Source organism: Ailuropoda melanoleuca, chromosome 1 (genome assembly GCF_002007445.2).
Source record: "Ailuropoda melanoleuca isolate Jingjing chromosome 1, ASM200744v2, whole genome shotgun sequence".
In the NCBI taxonomy this organism is placed as follows: Eukaryota; Metazoa; Chordata; class Mammalia; order Carnivora; family Ursidae; genus Ailuropoda; species Ailuropoda melanoleuca.
Window position 1 is genome coordinate 171,911,402 of NC_048218.1, and position 15,350 is coordinate 171,926,751.

The following is a 15,350-nucleotide window of genomic DNA, read 5'->3' on the forward strand; positions in this document are numbered from 1 at the left end:
ATTCTGAGACTTTTCATGAATGATTCATTCATTCATTTATTGAGAGCATGACTTTGTACTTAGCAAAGTGTGGGTTTGTTTGTCATTTTAAATGAAACAGAAGGGCAGGCAGGTAAAAAACTCTTTTGCTCAGTTGCTAAAAACATTTATGCTGGGTGTTCTCAGTGGGTAAAATTATCCTGATTGAGCTGGTCACTAGGGCTTGCTTTGTCAGAATTAATTCAGGGGAGAAATCTGTCAAATTGTTAACTACCCATTTAGAATGAGTAATTCCTACAGCTGATAAAATATATATTTTTTTATTAACCTAGGAGACATTGAAATGGTGAGCTTGGGCCTTAACAAGATTCCAAACTTCTGGGAAAACATCCAACCTGCTTTCAGAGATTTTGATCTATCTTGGTAGAATTTTAGAAAAGTCTACTGACATCCCTTATGAACACAGTCCAAGACCCCTTTCTAGATCCTAGACTTGGTTTCTCCTCCACATTCTGAATGTGCTGCCTGGCACACCTTGCCTCGACCCCAGCCTGTCCCACCTAACTCTCATCCATGAGATGTAGACTGATTTTCACAGGCAGAATTAATTAGGTTGGAAGAAGACAGCCAGAGAAAACAAAGCAGCTCCCCATGTATGAATTATTCTAAAATTACCTGCTCCCCTAGTTATCTGTCAGAGGCTTCCTGCACCAGCAGCCAGGCAAGAGATTTATTTAAGTGGCTCTGTAGCGTCATTATTGAGACACAGAGCACCTTCCTGATGTGTCCAGCCCTGGGGATCCACAGGAATCAGAGGTGCCCAGGACTAAAGCAAGATGCCCAGCATTAAAAGCCAAAGAGCTGAACTTGGAAAGGAAAGTGACAAGCTCTGGTGTTTGTCCTGAATTTCCAGCATTTGCACCAGTTCCAGAGATGGGGGTAGGAGCAGTGAGGGTGGGTTAAAGCCTTCCGCCCCTGATTATAAAATCATGAGACTGTAGTTTTGTATTACTGCTAATCTTCCCCATCAGGCAAGACTTGTCTTCCCTTCGTCTCTCCACCTGGCTGAAACCTCTAGTTGAGGAATAAATTGCTACATATTGATTGTTCATTTTATTTCTCATTACCCAGAATCCCTGTTATGCACTTAGTCTGTAGTGGCTATATTTGTGAATAAGAGGGGAAAAAGTAACAAGTATTTTTAGGCTTCATTTCAGGATGTGGCAGGGACATTTTTTAATATTGTTTTTGGTGTTTAACTAATTTAGTAACAGCACTTAATTTGCTTTTATTTATGAAAAAAATGCAACGTGAGTGTGTACACGCACGCACTGGCATGTCTTCTTCCTGGATAAAGTTCAAGCCGGTTGATCAGTATTTTTACAATGGCTAGAAAAGTGGGATTTCTAGAAAAGTTGAAAGAAGAGAGAAAAATTGAAACATACAAAAGGATTATTTGGTCTCCATAGTTGAATTTTGTTTTCGCCCTTCATTTATAGTACGAGATAACCCTTCTAAGACGCAGGGTAGATCATGTGACTCCTCTCCTTGTTCTTGCTTCATCAGGAAGCTGAAGGGCATAGTGGGGTCAGATTGACAGGGACTTGGGTCCTGGCTCAGCCCCTTGCCCTCTGGGCGATCTTAACCCCTCCAGCCCCACACTCCTCATTTCTCCAGCCATGGGGTGGGTCTTATCAGGCGACCTGTGTGTAAAGACCAGCGGTAGGGTTTGGCTCACGGGAGCTGTTTAGTACATAAGCGCTGTTTTGGTTCCAGCTCATTAACATGGACGTCTCTTGGTGTCCTGCAGGATGCTGACATGGCCCTTGCCTGGTGTGCAACTGGATTTCTGTACCACTTCTCTCTGCCCTGTTTGCCTTTTACTCCCCCCACTCCCAGTAGCTTGAAAGGAGCTGGAGAGCCTATCAAGCTAACCTCAGGCAGTTAGGCTATTTTTAAGTGCCTCTGGCCAAAAATATAACGGGAGGAGAGGTTGACTAAAAGAGTTTGGGGATTTGGCTTTCCATTTCTCCCATTAGCACAGAAAACTGCGAAGTGATGAGTCTCAGGACATTCTCCAAAATGAGAATGCTATTTCACGAACAACCACCTAGAGTTCTTGCTGCCAGAAATTGCCTGGGGGTGACAAATCGCCTGTCTCTCCATCCCTTGCGGCCCACTCAGAAAAGAACGATCAAATAAATGTGGTTTACCCTGAAATAATTTAGGAAATATGAAGGCTTGAAAGTGTAGGATTTGGCATAATGCAAATCAAAATAAAATAAGTCATGAATCAGTAATACTTTCACCCACAGCTTTGAAGTCTTTATTTTTATGATTATTGCTGCTAAGGACGGCAGGCTGCAAAAACACCATTTGGAATAGCTGAAGGCTGGCGTTTTATAAGAAAAATGGCAGCCAGAGCAATTTCCCTGAGGGTCCATAAGAACTAATTTTGTTTAATGTGACGGTTCCTAAATAACTCTGGCTTCTTCACAGGAGCGCACAAGGAACAGCTGGGAGCCTTGCCGCCTAAACTGAGTCTAAGAGTGGACTGAGTCATCAGTGTTTAGGGACTAAGAAAATCTATCTCTGGGGCAGAAAAAAAGATGTGGGTGTTCTCGTAGGAGGGTAGAGATGGGGAGCTAATGTACACCGTGGCTTTGTTCTGCTTCTCTTTGGGTTATTTTCTTTGGATTTAAGTACCTAAATAATGGTCTCCTAAGCTCTTGTCTTGGCTTTTTCTCTTCTCCCATCTTCCGTTTCTGTGTCCCTACCCTTTCTGTTGCCATATCTGAAACCTCAGAAGCAAAAATACTCTTATTAGTAAATTGTATTTATTTAGAGACACTCTCCCTGAGCAATACCCATCTTGCCCATTCTTTGAGCCTGTTCACCTGAAAATATCAAAAAGGGAAGGAGATTCTGGAAAGGAAGAGCGATCATTGGCTACACCAATATGGTTTGTCTTAGGAAATGTGATTGTCATCTTACAAGCTTCGGCCGATGCCTTTTTGCTTATAAGTAAAATGTTGTAACATATATGGATCACATTTCCTATCGAAATTTGGGTTCAGCATTCATTAGGAAGGACCGAATGAAACTCTGTACTGTCAACCCTAGTCGTTGGCATGTTTCTTCAGTGACGTGAAAATGGTAGCACCCGTGGAATGGCATCTTGAGAGCAAACCGTGGTGTGGCCATCCCAGTGTCTCTGCTCCGACGTGGGGTGTTTCACTCGGCCTGTAAGCTTTCCTACACTCTCCCAAAATAGCCACAAAATCCTCCAAAATTCATTGCTATTTTCAGACCTGCTTCCACTTAGAATAATTAGTTTCAATCATTACTCACACGTTTAATGCCTAATTTGGGACAAAGTATTTATTTTATTTGCCCTAAAACTGTCTTTTTTGAGCTCCTGAGAGCCTCTATTCCAGGAATTACTGGGTGCTGTGCTCCTCTTCCAGGTGCTCAGTAACCGTGTGGTGAGAACACGAGTCACCTCCATCCCAAGGTGGCCTCCCAGGGGCCGGCACTGACCCCCTGTTCCCTGCGGGGAGGAGGGCTCTATGATGGCCCTCGCCTGGGGTCGCGCCTGGTGTTTATTGAATGAACAGAGTGGTTCCTCTGCATTACCTTCAACATCCAACCCATTGTCCAAAGCACTTTCTTTATTACGGACGTAAAATTCACATACCATAAAATTAACCATTGCAGAGCTCATTTGAAAGCTCATGATGCGGTGGCATTTAGTACGTTCACAGTGTCGGGCAACCATCACCTCTGTCTAGTTCCAAGACATTTTCATCATCAAAAAGGAAACTCAGTACCCCATAAGGAGTCACTCCTCCTTCTCCCTTCCCCTGGCCCCTGGCAACCGCCAGTCCGCTTTCTGTCTCTATGGATCTGCCTATTCTGGGCATTGCATATAAATGGAATCATACAACATGGCACCTTTTGTGTCTGGCCTTTTCCCTCAGTATATGATTTTTGAGGTTCATGCATGGCAGACAGGTATTACTATGCCATTCCTCGTTGTGGGTCCCTACTGTTGCATTCTATGGATATAGCACATTGCGTATTTCATTCTTTGGTTGATGGGCATGTGAGTTGTTTTTATCTTTGGGCTGTTGTGAAGGGTGCTGCCGTGAACATTCACATCTGAGTATTGGTTTGAGTACCTGTTTTCATTTCTTGGGAGCCAAGTTACGCTTGTTTCGTGATTATCTGTCAAACTTGTCCACTGCTCTCCTTTTAGTCAAACCATCTCATATCTTACTGCACTACCTAACTGATCTGGCCCTTCTCCAGCCTGCACTCTACAGTGCAGCTCGAGGGCCTTTTAAAAATGCAGATCTGTTGTTTGTGCCCTTCATTAATTTTAGGTTTCTCGTAAGATAAGGAATAAACTCCTTGCAGGGCAGGAAGGGCCTCGGACATTCCTTTAAGCTCATTTTGCCATTCTGCCGCTCACCATCTGTGCTGCAGCCACATTGATCTTTCTGTCCTACAAGTTCTCCATGTCTGTCCCACCACTGGCCCTTTGCACGTGCTGTCCCACTGCCTGGGTTGCTCTCCTTTCCTCTTTGCCCAATTAACTCTGTCTCATCCTTGAGTTCTGAGCTCAAGCATCACCTCTTCAGGGAAGCCTTCCCTGACTAAGCCGAACTCCCCTTGTCCCTACCCCCATTGCCACCATCATGGATGCCACAGGCTCCTTGAACCACTCCTTTGTGGCCCAAGTTTCAGCTGCAGCTTTATCTTTGGATGATTATTTGTGCCTACAGAGACAGAAGGCTATACACAGAGGATGGGTTCTGGAGTCAGACTGCCTAGGTTCAAATGCTGGCTCTGCCCCTTACTGGCTATGTGATCTTGGGCAAGTTAATTAGCCTCTCTGTGCCTCTGTTTTCTCATCAAATGAAGATCATAATATCTACCTTAGGAAGCTGTTGTGAGAATGAAATAAATTTATGTGTTAAAATACTTGGCACTAGAGGGACCTCAGTAAAAGTATCTTCTTCTTTTTTTTTTTTTTTAATTCGACAGAGACAGCCAGCGAGAGAGGGAACACAAGCAGGGGGAGTGGGAGAGGAAGAAGCAGGCTCATAGCGGAAGAGCCTGATGTGGGGCTCCATCCCATAACGTCGGGATCACGCCCCGAGCTGAAGGCAGACGCCCAACCGCTGTGCCACCCAGGTGCCCCAGAAGTATCTTTAATATAATTTTTTTTTTTAAGTGTGCTTACATCACCCCCTCCCACCCTTCATCCACAGACTCCAAGCTCAGGGAGGGCAGGGGACCATGTGTCTGTTGCTCACCATTATAGCTCCAGAGCCTGGCCCAGGATCCCCACGTAGTTAATGCTTGTTAAGTTTGTACTGAATAATTGCATGAATTGTCTCTCCTCCTTACCAGACAAGAATATTAGCAACAGTTTCCCGTCTTTCTGTCCATGTCCGCAGTGTTGTATTTCAGGGGTTTCTAACTCCCGGTTTGCAGCGCGCTGGCTCCTGGCTGCAGCTCTGCTTACTTCCTCAGCTGCTGAGTTTGGGGAATTGTGCCATCAGGTGTGGCAAGTTGAAGGCAGGGATCCTCTTCCCATGGGCTTGTCCTGACAAAGTGGCCTGATCTGTATAACAACCACAAGAACATGTAGGAGGCTTGCTGTATGCCAAGTCGTGTGCTACCTGCTTTAGAAATATCAAACTGGTGAGGTGGAAGCAGTTTGTATCCTCTTGTTACCCATGAGGAAACTGAGGCACGGAGCAGGTGAGTAGTCATTTGCCCAAAGTAAGTGGCAAAGCCAAAGTCTGGATCTATGCAGCCTTTCTCTAGAGTCCTGTTCCTAAGCTCACCCTTAAATAATGAACATGACCCCACTTAACATCACAGCTTTAAGGCACCAGAGTGGAGTAGACATCCCACCGATTTCTGGCCCTGTGATCCCCCCACCTTTTGTGCACACCTGAGGGTCCACACAGGATAGATGGACAGCAGGACAAATTCTCTAAAGAGACATTTTGTTGAAAACCAAAGCTAGAGGGAAAAAAAAAAATAAAGGTGAAAGTGGTTTATCTGAAGGTGAAAGAAACTGAACTATTTATGAAGACTCTTATCTCTTATACCAGGGAGTTAAAAAAAGAAAGTGTCACTTCCTCTCTGATTGTACATTCCAAGGGCTTAATGTCTGTGGTCATTCACACTCTAGGCCCTGGGCTGCTGTCTATCACAGGAATGTATATTTAAATAAGCAAAGACTTCCTGATTTATTTTCAGAAATGAAGACGTTTTCATTGTAAACGCTAACTTACTGAGGATTTTTATTTAAACCTGTGAATGATAGCACTTTGAGCAGGTGAGGATAGAATTGGTCTTACAACTACTTTGTTAGGTGTTTTTAGGATGTTTATAAGTGAAACGAAATGAGCCTCAAAAAAGCAGAAATTTCTTCCAACCAAAGAGGCATCCAGCACCGTGGGATGGCATGCCATGTCCATATAATAGCATGTGAGAAGGCCCGGGGAGTGGATTTAGAAGGGTTGTAATAGTGTGGCACAGTGGTAAGCAGGAAGAACAGAACACGGCCGCGTGTGTCTGTATGAATACACAGCTGTATTGACAAAATCCATAGGAAACAGCCTGCGAGGAAATCCACAAAAGGTTAGCGGTGGCTCACTGTGGCATGGTGGCATTCTGTGGTTCTCTGCTTTACAAGTTCTCCTATAATGAGCTTGTGTTCGTTTATATCCTGACATAAGCCTCGATTTAAAGAGAAGAGAAAAAAACTGCCACAAAACTATCCTAGTCTTCACTCCCATCTGAAGAGTCTTCACATCCAAAGACCTTTGGAGAAGAAAAGAACCTTTGGCAGTGGCCCTGAAGGGCAACAGTGAGGGCTGATAAGGACAGTGGGGAGGGCAGCGGCTGTGTGGCTCCCTCCCCTCCCAACCTAGCTTCCACCTCCACGAAATCTCCCCCTCTCTCTGCTCTCCATTTTACTGTTCCCCCTGCAGAAAAATGTCACTTACCCTTGAAAGCCGCCCCCCCCACCCTCCGCTTCTCTTCTTTTGAACCATCTTGTTCAGGAAACACATGATAAGTAACTTTTGGGAACCGAGAGGAGAGGCTACCAGAACCAGCAGCGTTCTGTTGACAGGGGTGCCTGTGGGTGTCCCTTCCCTTGACTCTGTGAAAGCAGCTAATGATTAGCTGGTTGTGGAGGCTGCGGAGACGCCTCTTTGTTTGCTCCCTATCCTCCTCAGCATGATAAGAATGTTTAAACAAGGATGACAGTCACCCAGAATCCCTTTCTGGTCCCCACGCGAAGCGGGCGTTCATGGAGCTGCTCTGGAAGTGTGCCGTCCGCCCCCTCCCCCGCAGAGCGTGACGAAGGGGCTGGAAGCCCACTGCCTCCTCCACGGATGATGGAGGGAGGGCTCCGAGTTTAGAGCAGAGGCTGCCTTACCGAGCACTGCGCGCTTACGGAGAAGTGACAGAACGGACTTGCGGTGCCAGGCCCTGGTCTCCACCAGAGGGAGGCTGTGGTCTGACGCGCGGACCTCTCCGGAACCGCTGTGGTCCCAGGCCCCCTGGTGCAGTGGTGATGGAACCGCCTTTAGCACGGCGGGGGCTGCGCGGGTCTGAGGTGCGGAGAACCCGGCTTTGGGACGCCCGTGGCGCAGCGCATGCGCGCACACGCCATCCCGTGGCTCGGTCTCTGGGTTGGTGTTTTCTGAGCTTTCTCTGCTCTGTGCGTTTCAGCATGGGACCTGGCCGCACCTGGGTTCTCACCCGGCCTGGCCCGCTTGCTGGCAGCCAGTGACCTTGGTCTGTTACTTCTCCGAGCGCTGGTTTGCTCACGTGCCACGTGGGAGTACCATTACCTGCCTCACGGGGTTATCATTAGGATTAAATGTGATAATCTGTGAAAAGTGCCTGACACATAATTGGCCCTTAAGAAATGCTGGTTCCCTGCCCTCCCCATTGCTTTCCTCTGGCTCTGTATTTTATACAGCATTCAGAAGCAGACCCGCTGGTAGAGTGTTGGCCACCTGTGTTTCTTACTGTTGTTGGATGTAGCCAAACCTTACCTATTAGAATTACTGCCTATTAAAACTATGCTCTTACTCCGGGCAGTTTAGCGAGGGGACTTTGGGTGGGGCCTAGGCGACATGAAGGGAAGCCGATGCCATTTTTGGAGGAGTGGAATCCACTCTCCCTGTGTGGGGTAAAGCCTTTGGAAAGTTCACCCAATGTCCTGTCAACACAATCAGCTTCTTCACGGAGTTCATGCAGCGATTATCTCAGAGAAAGAGGGAGAAAGGAGTTTTAGTGTTTGTGAGAATCTTGTATTCCCTCTCCTGTCTTTACACTTCCCTCACCCATCCCTCCTCTGCCTTTCCCTCTTCTCTCACCCTCTCCTCCCGGAGTTCTAGAATCCTACAGTTTTGGAGCTGGAAATACCCTTAGGTGGGGTCATCTCCTCTCATCCCTACACTTTATAGATGGGGAGACTGAGACCCAGGGTCCCAAAGCTCCTCCTCTTCTTCCAGCCCACCAGAGGAATGTGGCTCGCTGAGGAAACTTCCAAAACTAGGAGGAAACAAGCCCAGTTCTTTTTTTCAATAATGGAAAATGGTAGTTGCTCAGTGAGCCCTCCAGGAGCAGAGAGAATGACCTGCACTCCCTCCCTCCGCGGACTTGTGGCCCTCTAGGAAAGGGCATGATAGGCAGTGCCGTAGCTGTATTGGGAGAGGGGCTCAGCGCCCTGGAGCCCCCCCCCCCACATTGCTGTCCCACGTTGCACCTGGATACGTGCCTGTGTTTGCACTGACCTAAGACCGGGGCTTCTCTCTTCTATGATGGTCCTGGCTCTGCGGGAACATAGGGCATAAGCTGACGAGTAAATTTTTTCTCTTTTGGACAGATTGAGGCAGAAAGAGAGTTTAAAGACTCTTCGCTTTTGCTTTATGTCCATGTTGCACGCTGTGTGTGAGCCCCCGCCCTGCAGAGAGGTGCGCCAGGGCCAGTAAGACCTCTGAGAACCGTGAAGGCACTTAGCTCCTAGTTCAACCAAGCAAAAGAACTGAGGACACAGCTACCCTGTAGGCCTTCAAAATATCAACTTTTTAAAGTCTAAATATCCCAGGAAAACTTTGTAATAGACTCGTTATACTTAGAAGGCCAAACATGATTAGTATTTAGTTGGCACTCAGATGTACTTTGCTTTTGCATTGGTGTTTTCTCTGAGTACGCGGACATTTTTTAATGACCTTAACCAATCTTTTGTTTCACTCTAAATGATCCTTCACCAATGCCCATAGATGTACTGGCTTCTATTATTGTCTGTAACATTTCTGCCCTTGAAGATCCTGGCAAATGATAAGCCCTTGCTTACTATCAACATTACAAAAATGTTGTCTCTGTTATTTGCTCCGGTTTCTATAGTATTCAAATGAAGTTTCGGTCTCTTGACCTCGCATGGTCTAAAACAGGGACATCTTTATTTGATGATGGCAATTTATCTTCTTAAAGGAGAGCTCACCTGTGCTGCTTTAGCCATCATATACTGCGCTCTCAATAGCAGCCAAGCCACTGAGTGCGCAGGGAAAATGGGTGGTTCACGGGTGGAAAACTCATTGTCAAGGAGAAGTCACCTCCACACTCTGAAAAGCAAGCAAAACAAGCAACTCAAAGCAAAGCAAGTTTATCTGGAAATTTGACCCAGAGGGTTCTGAGTGAAAACACCCTTCCCCCACCATCCAGGAAGCAGGATCAGGGTGGCCGTTTGGAGTTGGCTTTGGAAATGCCAGCCAGTACCCTTGATACTCCATCTCTGGCTAACTGTGCGGTCACCACTATAACACATCTTTATACCTAGCTCCCAGAGCCCCGGGTTTCATTCTAACTGAACCGGACAGGGGCGATGAACGGATCCCTGAGCTTGGTGGTGGCTGGAGAGGCCACCGAGGGAAGTTGGAATGCCTTTCCTGTTTGTTTCTCACTCAGGACCAGATGAGTAAGGAATATGCATTTCAGGAATGGGGAGGAATAGAAAGAAAGAAGTCCAAAGGTCCACAAACAAAACACGGTTAGTCTCCAGTCTTGGAACCCTCCTGTCACTTGCAGAGATAAGCAGAGTGAGCTGATCCAGGGCAGACCCAAGGTGTGGCACATCGAAAACAGAGCCCAAGGACTCTTTTCCTTTAGGACTTGACGTGCCTAAACGCCAGCGCCTCGGGCATCTTGTAGATTGGAGTTAAAATGTCTGACTTTGAGGCCCCCTCTTGCCCAGCCAAGGGGTAGGGTGGATATGGAGTTGATCCAGTGTTCTGCCATCTTGACCAGCTGGTTGTGGGGCTGGTGCTGAAGAATGAGGATATCACCCCTATTTGGCCTGAGGCTAGAGAAACAAGTCCTGCCCATGGTCGTTCTCGTGACTTACCCCGGGAGAGAGAAGCCATGCTCGGGATCCTTGGGAAACATCCCTTTGACTCATTGGCTCGGCCAGGATCTGCAGCGTGCCTCCCGTGCACCATGCTTTGGGTGGGCTGCCTTCTGTTCTCTCCCAGGACTCGCTGAGAAGAGCCACTCAGATGCTTTCACGGTGTGGGGCGATAGCCAAAATGGTATGTTTGTTTCGAATAGTCAAAACTGTCTTTTTAGACCACAGGTATGAAAACTAGGAAGGCTGAGTTCAAAATCAGCAATTGTCGAGCCTCGCTGAGCTGTTCAAATTTTAAAGTTGCTCGGGGGCTCTTGTGAGAGTGCCCAGATTGGCCCTAACCTCCCAGATTCCGAGTCGGCAAAGGATGACGTTCACAAGTCTGTGGTCTTAAAAACAAGAACCAGCGTGATTTTGATGGAGGCAGGGGCTGGGCTGCCCACGGGCTTTTAGAAACACATTGGCGAGGGGTAGTCTGTGCAGGCCAGTTACCTGGGAGACTTCTTCCCCGTCATGCACATCTCCCCGTTTCCACCCTTTCTGACCTGGTGAGCCTCTTTTACCTAGGAGAGTATTATTTCTGCCTTCTCCTTGGGTGAAGCAGAAAATTTGAGAACCCACTGTTCTACGTAAAACAGTTTTAGGCACAGTTCAGCTTGAGGGCTCTCAGAGGATGCTTTTGTTTTCCTGGGACATTTTTAGGAGAAAGGATGTAAGCTTCAGTAAGGTGGCTGGCCTCTGCCGGGGGGCCCCCCCTGCTCCTGCTATTTCACCTGTCCTGCCGGGAGGTAGGGCCGCGGGAGGTAGACCTCAGTTCGGACCGTCCCCTCAGACTTAGCCACTGTGTAATCTTGAACGTAAATTCACATTTTGGTTTAGCGTTTCTGTGCTGCCTCTCACTCAGGAGTAACCGGCAGGCTGTCTGCGTCATGGGGGCTGGTTGGGGGTGCTGATAGGAATGAGGTATACAAAACAGGAAAGCTCTGAGCAGGCTTCTCACACTTGCCGAACTTGTAAATCACTCTGGGATCCTGTGAAAATGCCTATTTCGGTGCAAGAGGCCTGAGGTGAGCCTGCGACTTTGCATTTCTAACAGACTCCCAACTGAGGTCGATGCTGCCAATTGTGTCCAAAAACATAGGAACTACTGAAGAAGGCGGTGTAGACGGGGCTCATCTAACTCTGTGGGCTGAGCGAGGTTATCAAGGGCAAGGCTTCAGATGTCCAAAGTGTAGATGGCCCTTAAGGTTCAGGACTTATGGTTCCTTAAATCTCTTAAGAGTTTACCTGTGAAAGAAAGGCTTTTAGATAGAAAATGAAAGGAGAATGTCTTTCCTTCATCCGAAAACACCAACTTCACCCTGTGTCAGAGTCGCCTGGAGGGGCTCTTACAATGCAGATCACCTGACCCCAGCCCCGAGTTTCTAATTCAGCCGGTTGGGTGGGGCCTGAGAATTTGCGTGTTTAATGAGCTCCCAAATGATCCTGTGATCACACCTGGACCAGCAGACTTGAGGCCCCAAAGGCCGTCATCTCAGAGAGCAGTAAGCGTGGAGAGCGGCGTCGGCCCGTGCCACCTCTTCCCGTTCTAACCCTCCCGGTCAAAGCGGCATTGCCAGGAGTGCAGAGTGTTTACGCGGGGCTGGCGTGTGCAGTGTGCACGGCTGCTTTGCCCGTCTTCGGGTATCTGAAGGTCCTGTGAGGGTTAGGAACGATGAGATTTGTGGCGCCCGCATGGAGCCCTTCCCAGCATAGTGGGGTCCCCCAAGCCCTGGGGCTCTCTAATCTGGCTGGTTGGTTGATCACCTGAAGGGGCTTTTGAAAAAGAGAGCCCTTCCCCCCAGGGTGCTTCCTGGGAGATTTGGGGGAGCAGCCAGGTGCGGGACTCCCTGTGTGGAGAAGAGCGAAGCACCAGATAGGAATTAGGAGCTGCTCTCCTTTCTAATGATTCTTGGATTTGGCTGTAATGATCACTCAGCAAGCAGATGATTCCCCCGCAGGAGATTGGGCCCTTTGTGGAGTACATTTCCTCGCTGGATCCCTAAAGTTATTGTCAGTACATTCCGGCTGCATTTTCCAAAGTGCTTCATTTCCCATCCAGGGATGGCTTCCAGCCAGGACCATCTGGCCAAGGGGACCCATCTGGGGTGAAGGCCCCATTAGGAACAGCACTGTCCACAACCACTTAGCTCCAGTAAAAGCACCGATGACCAAATCCCAAAGAGAACACTTCGCAGGCAAACTCAAAGTCAGATTCAAATTGAGGCAATTATTGAGATGAGGAGCTGCAGGAAGTGTGTGTCATGCACGGATTTGAGGAGTGCCGGCCTCCCTGGAGCTTCCTGGTTCACCAGCAGATGCTCAGAGAGGGTCCCTGGCCGTCCTGCTCTGTGCCAGGTGAGCTTTATGATGGGGACTTGGGAACAGTCCCTGCTTTTATGTTGTCTGCAGTTAGGAAAAGGCCGACACTTATTTGTCTGTCAAAGCAGAACCCTGAGAATAGCACTTATCTAAAGGAGACCTCCTGTCATCTGCCCTCCCTTCCCCGGGGAGGGCTGCCTCCTCTCCCTCTCATAGGCCCTGTGAGAGCACTCCCAGGAAGGGCCAGGAATGCAACAAACTGAGGACTTCAGAGGGGAGGGGGTGGGGGACTGGGACAGGCTGGTGATGGGTATTAAGGAGGGCACGTATTGCATGGAGCACTGGGTGTTATACGCAAACAATCATGGAAATCTACATCAAAAACTAAGGATGTACTGTATGATGACTAACATGATAAAAAATTATTAAAAAAATGGAATGCAGCTCAGTGCCACGGAGCTGTTCCTGTGAGGGGCTGACAGCTGAGAGCTGTTTGCACCCCCCCACCCCCGCCCTGAGCTGCCTGCGTGGGGGGGCAGCTGCAGTGGCTCTCCCGCCTTGGCGGGCATCAGAATCACCTGGAGGGCTTGTTAAAAGCAGATCGCGGGGCCTTACTCGCGGTTCTGATCCTGTAGGTCTAGGATGGGGCCAGAGGATTTCTAACAAGTTCCCAGGGAAGGCTGAAGTTCCCAGGCTCCGGGCCACACTTGAAGAACCACAGGGGTAGTGTGTCAGCATGGCCATCACAACTTATCCAGGGACAGATGGAGGGGGATTGAATGACAGAGACAGGAGAACTTCACAGCTCTGCTGGTGACCCAGGCGAGAGAAGATGGGGCTCTGAAACGGGCCGCGGCCGTGGAACTAGAGAACAAAGAGAGGGAGCTCTGGACACGTGTGACAGTAGAATGGGTGGGCCAGGCCCGGTGAGGGATGGGACCCGGGAGGAAAGGGAAGAGGCCGAGCAGAGGGACGAGGCCAGGACCTGAGATGGGAATGGGGGTGGGAGAGGGCTGGTCTCTTTGTGGTTCGTGGAGACCTTCAGGTGGAAATGGGAAAAGGGTTGTCAAAATACTGTTCAAACCTCAGGAGAGGAATCCGAGCTGCAGGTACAGATTTGGGGGTCTGTGGGACAGAGGTGCAAGCTGAAGCTGAGGAGCCAAGGAAGACTAGTTAAGGGCAGCTCGTTGAAGAGAGAGGGGTGAGGTGCTGGAGGAAGCCGGAAAACTCACCTGTAGGGCCGGGCAGAGAAAGAGGAGAGAGACATTGCTCCCAGGTACATGAAGCAAAGGGACAGACAGACGGTGTCACCAGGAAGGGGCAGAACCAGATGTGTGAACATCTCAAAAACTAAACCCAAGCGTGACACATTCTGGGGACCCCTCAAGAAAACCAACCTCCAGAGTCTGGGTTCTGTCTGAGGCGTGCAGTGGAGGAACTGAGCCACATATTTTGAAGCACGTAGTTTTTTAACTCCTCATTGACTTGGCCTGGGCAGTTTTCTTCTGCCTTGGTGACCCAGTGGCTTCACGGTTCTCGTGCCATTTTGGCGGAACACAAGCGAACAGCAGCAGGCTCTGCAAACACACAGGGGGTGCGGTAGCCTTCCGTGGCGGTAGGGCTTCCTCCTCCGGAGAGAAACAAAGTGAACAGTGTGGTAGTTCAGGGTGAAGCTGGGGGTCCGTTTTTCCACCTCTAAGCTAAGTTCTGGGGAGAAAAGACCCCATGAATTCCTCTTCCTTCCTCCCCACTTGATACCGATCTGTACCCCTTCCCTGGAACCCCCGCCCCATCCGGCCAGGATCTTGAAACCACTGGTTTTACGAGGATAAAACGGATTCTGATGACTCATTTTGAGCTATTTGTACTAAAATGTTACAAAAAGAATGGATTTCTATGAACTGGGAACCCCTCCGCCAGGTGATAATTGTGTGTTTTATAGATAGTTCGCTTTTTAGTTTGTGGGGCTTTTGAGTCCTCTGGGTCTTCACAAACCTTGCGAACACAGGGAGAAAGTCCGACAAGTCTCTGAATGAGGCCGATGCGTCCGGGTCGGGCACTTCCTGGCCCCTCTGGCTGCCTCCAGCCGCGGGTGCTTTAGGCAGGAACACACACTGACTTGTACTGTCTTTGCAGTTCTGCACGGAGCTAAACCAGCCTATCCTGCCCAACATCCGCAAGTGGAAGGGGCCCCGGGGATGCTGGAAGGCCGCTGTTGCCGACATGCCCTCCACTCAGCTCCAGAAGGTACCCGCCATCTGCAAAACCTGGATTTTTATATGCATCTTATTGAAACCTCCTCTTTCCCTAATCACAGGCATTTACAAATTTCCTTTGCCAACATCCTTGATGCAATTCTGTGTTTCTGCACATTTCTGAGTGCTTTGCCATTCATTTCAAAATGCCCTGGTTCCTGTTTCACGTTTAGATCGGGAATGGACCGCTGCCCAGACGGAAATGGGAGTGTAGGGTGTTGGGAGGAGAGGAGAAATCCTGTCTGGAGCCAAGGCTGCAAATGGGGTATTTCTGTCCTTTGTCCTGTTAATCCCGTCTCCACGGTTCC

General features: G+C 48.7%; 1 protein-coding gene and 1 long non-coding RNA gene across 4 annotated transcripts in view; one reads left to right on the forward strand and one right to left on the reverse strand.

The window, feature by feature from the left end:
• The window catches only part of EEPD1 (endonuclease/exonuclease/phosphatase family domain containing 1), a 158,436-nt gene that overhangs the window by 130,699 nt on the left and 12,387 nt on the right, over positions 1 to 15,350 (forward strand). For all 3 annotated transcript variants that reach the window (XM_034670469.1, XM_002918652.4, XM_011224196.3), the window contains one exon: positions 14,924 to 15,034. In XM_034670469.1, the coding sequence (XP_034526360.1) occupies positions 14,924 to 15,034 (111 nt within the window). The remainder of the gene's footprint in view (positions 1 to 14,923; positions 15,035 to 15,350) is intronic.
• Positions 5,508 to 7,636, reverse strand: LOC117804191. The gene is made up of 3 exons (XR_004628530.1): positions 7,448 to 7,636; positions 5,948 to 6,018; positions 5,508 to 5,611 (listed from the first exon to the last, which is right to left on the reverse strand). It is a non-coding gene; the product is annotated as an uncharacterized LOC117804191 (long non-coding RNA).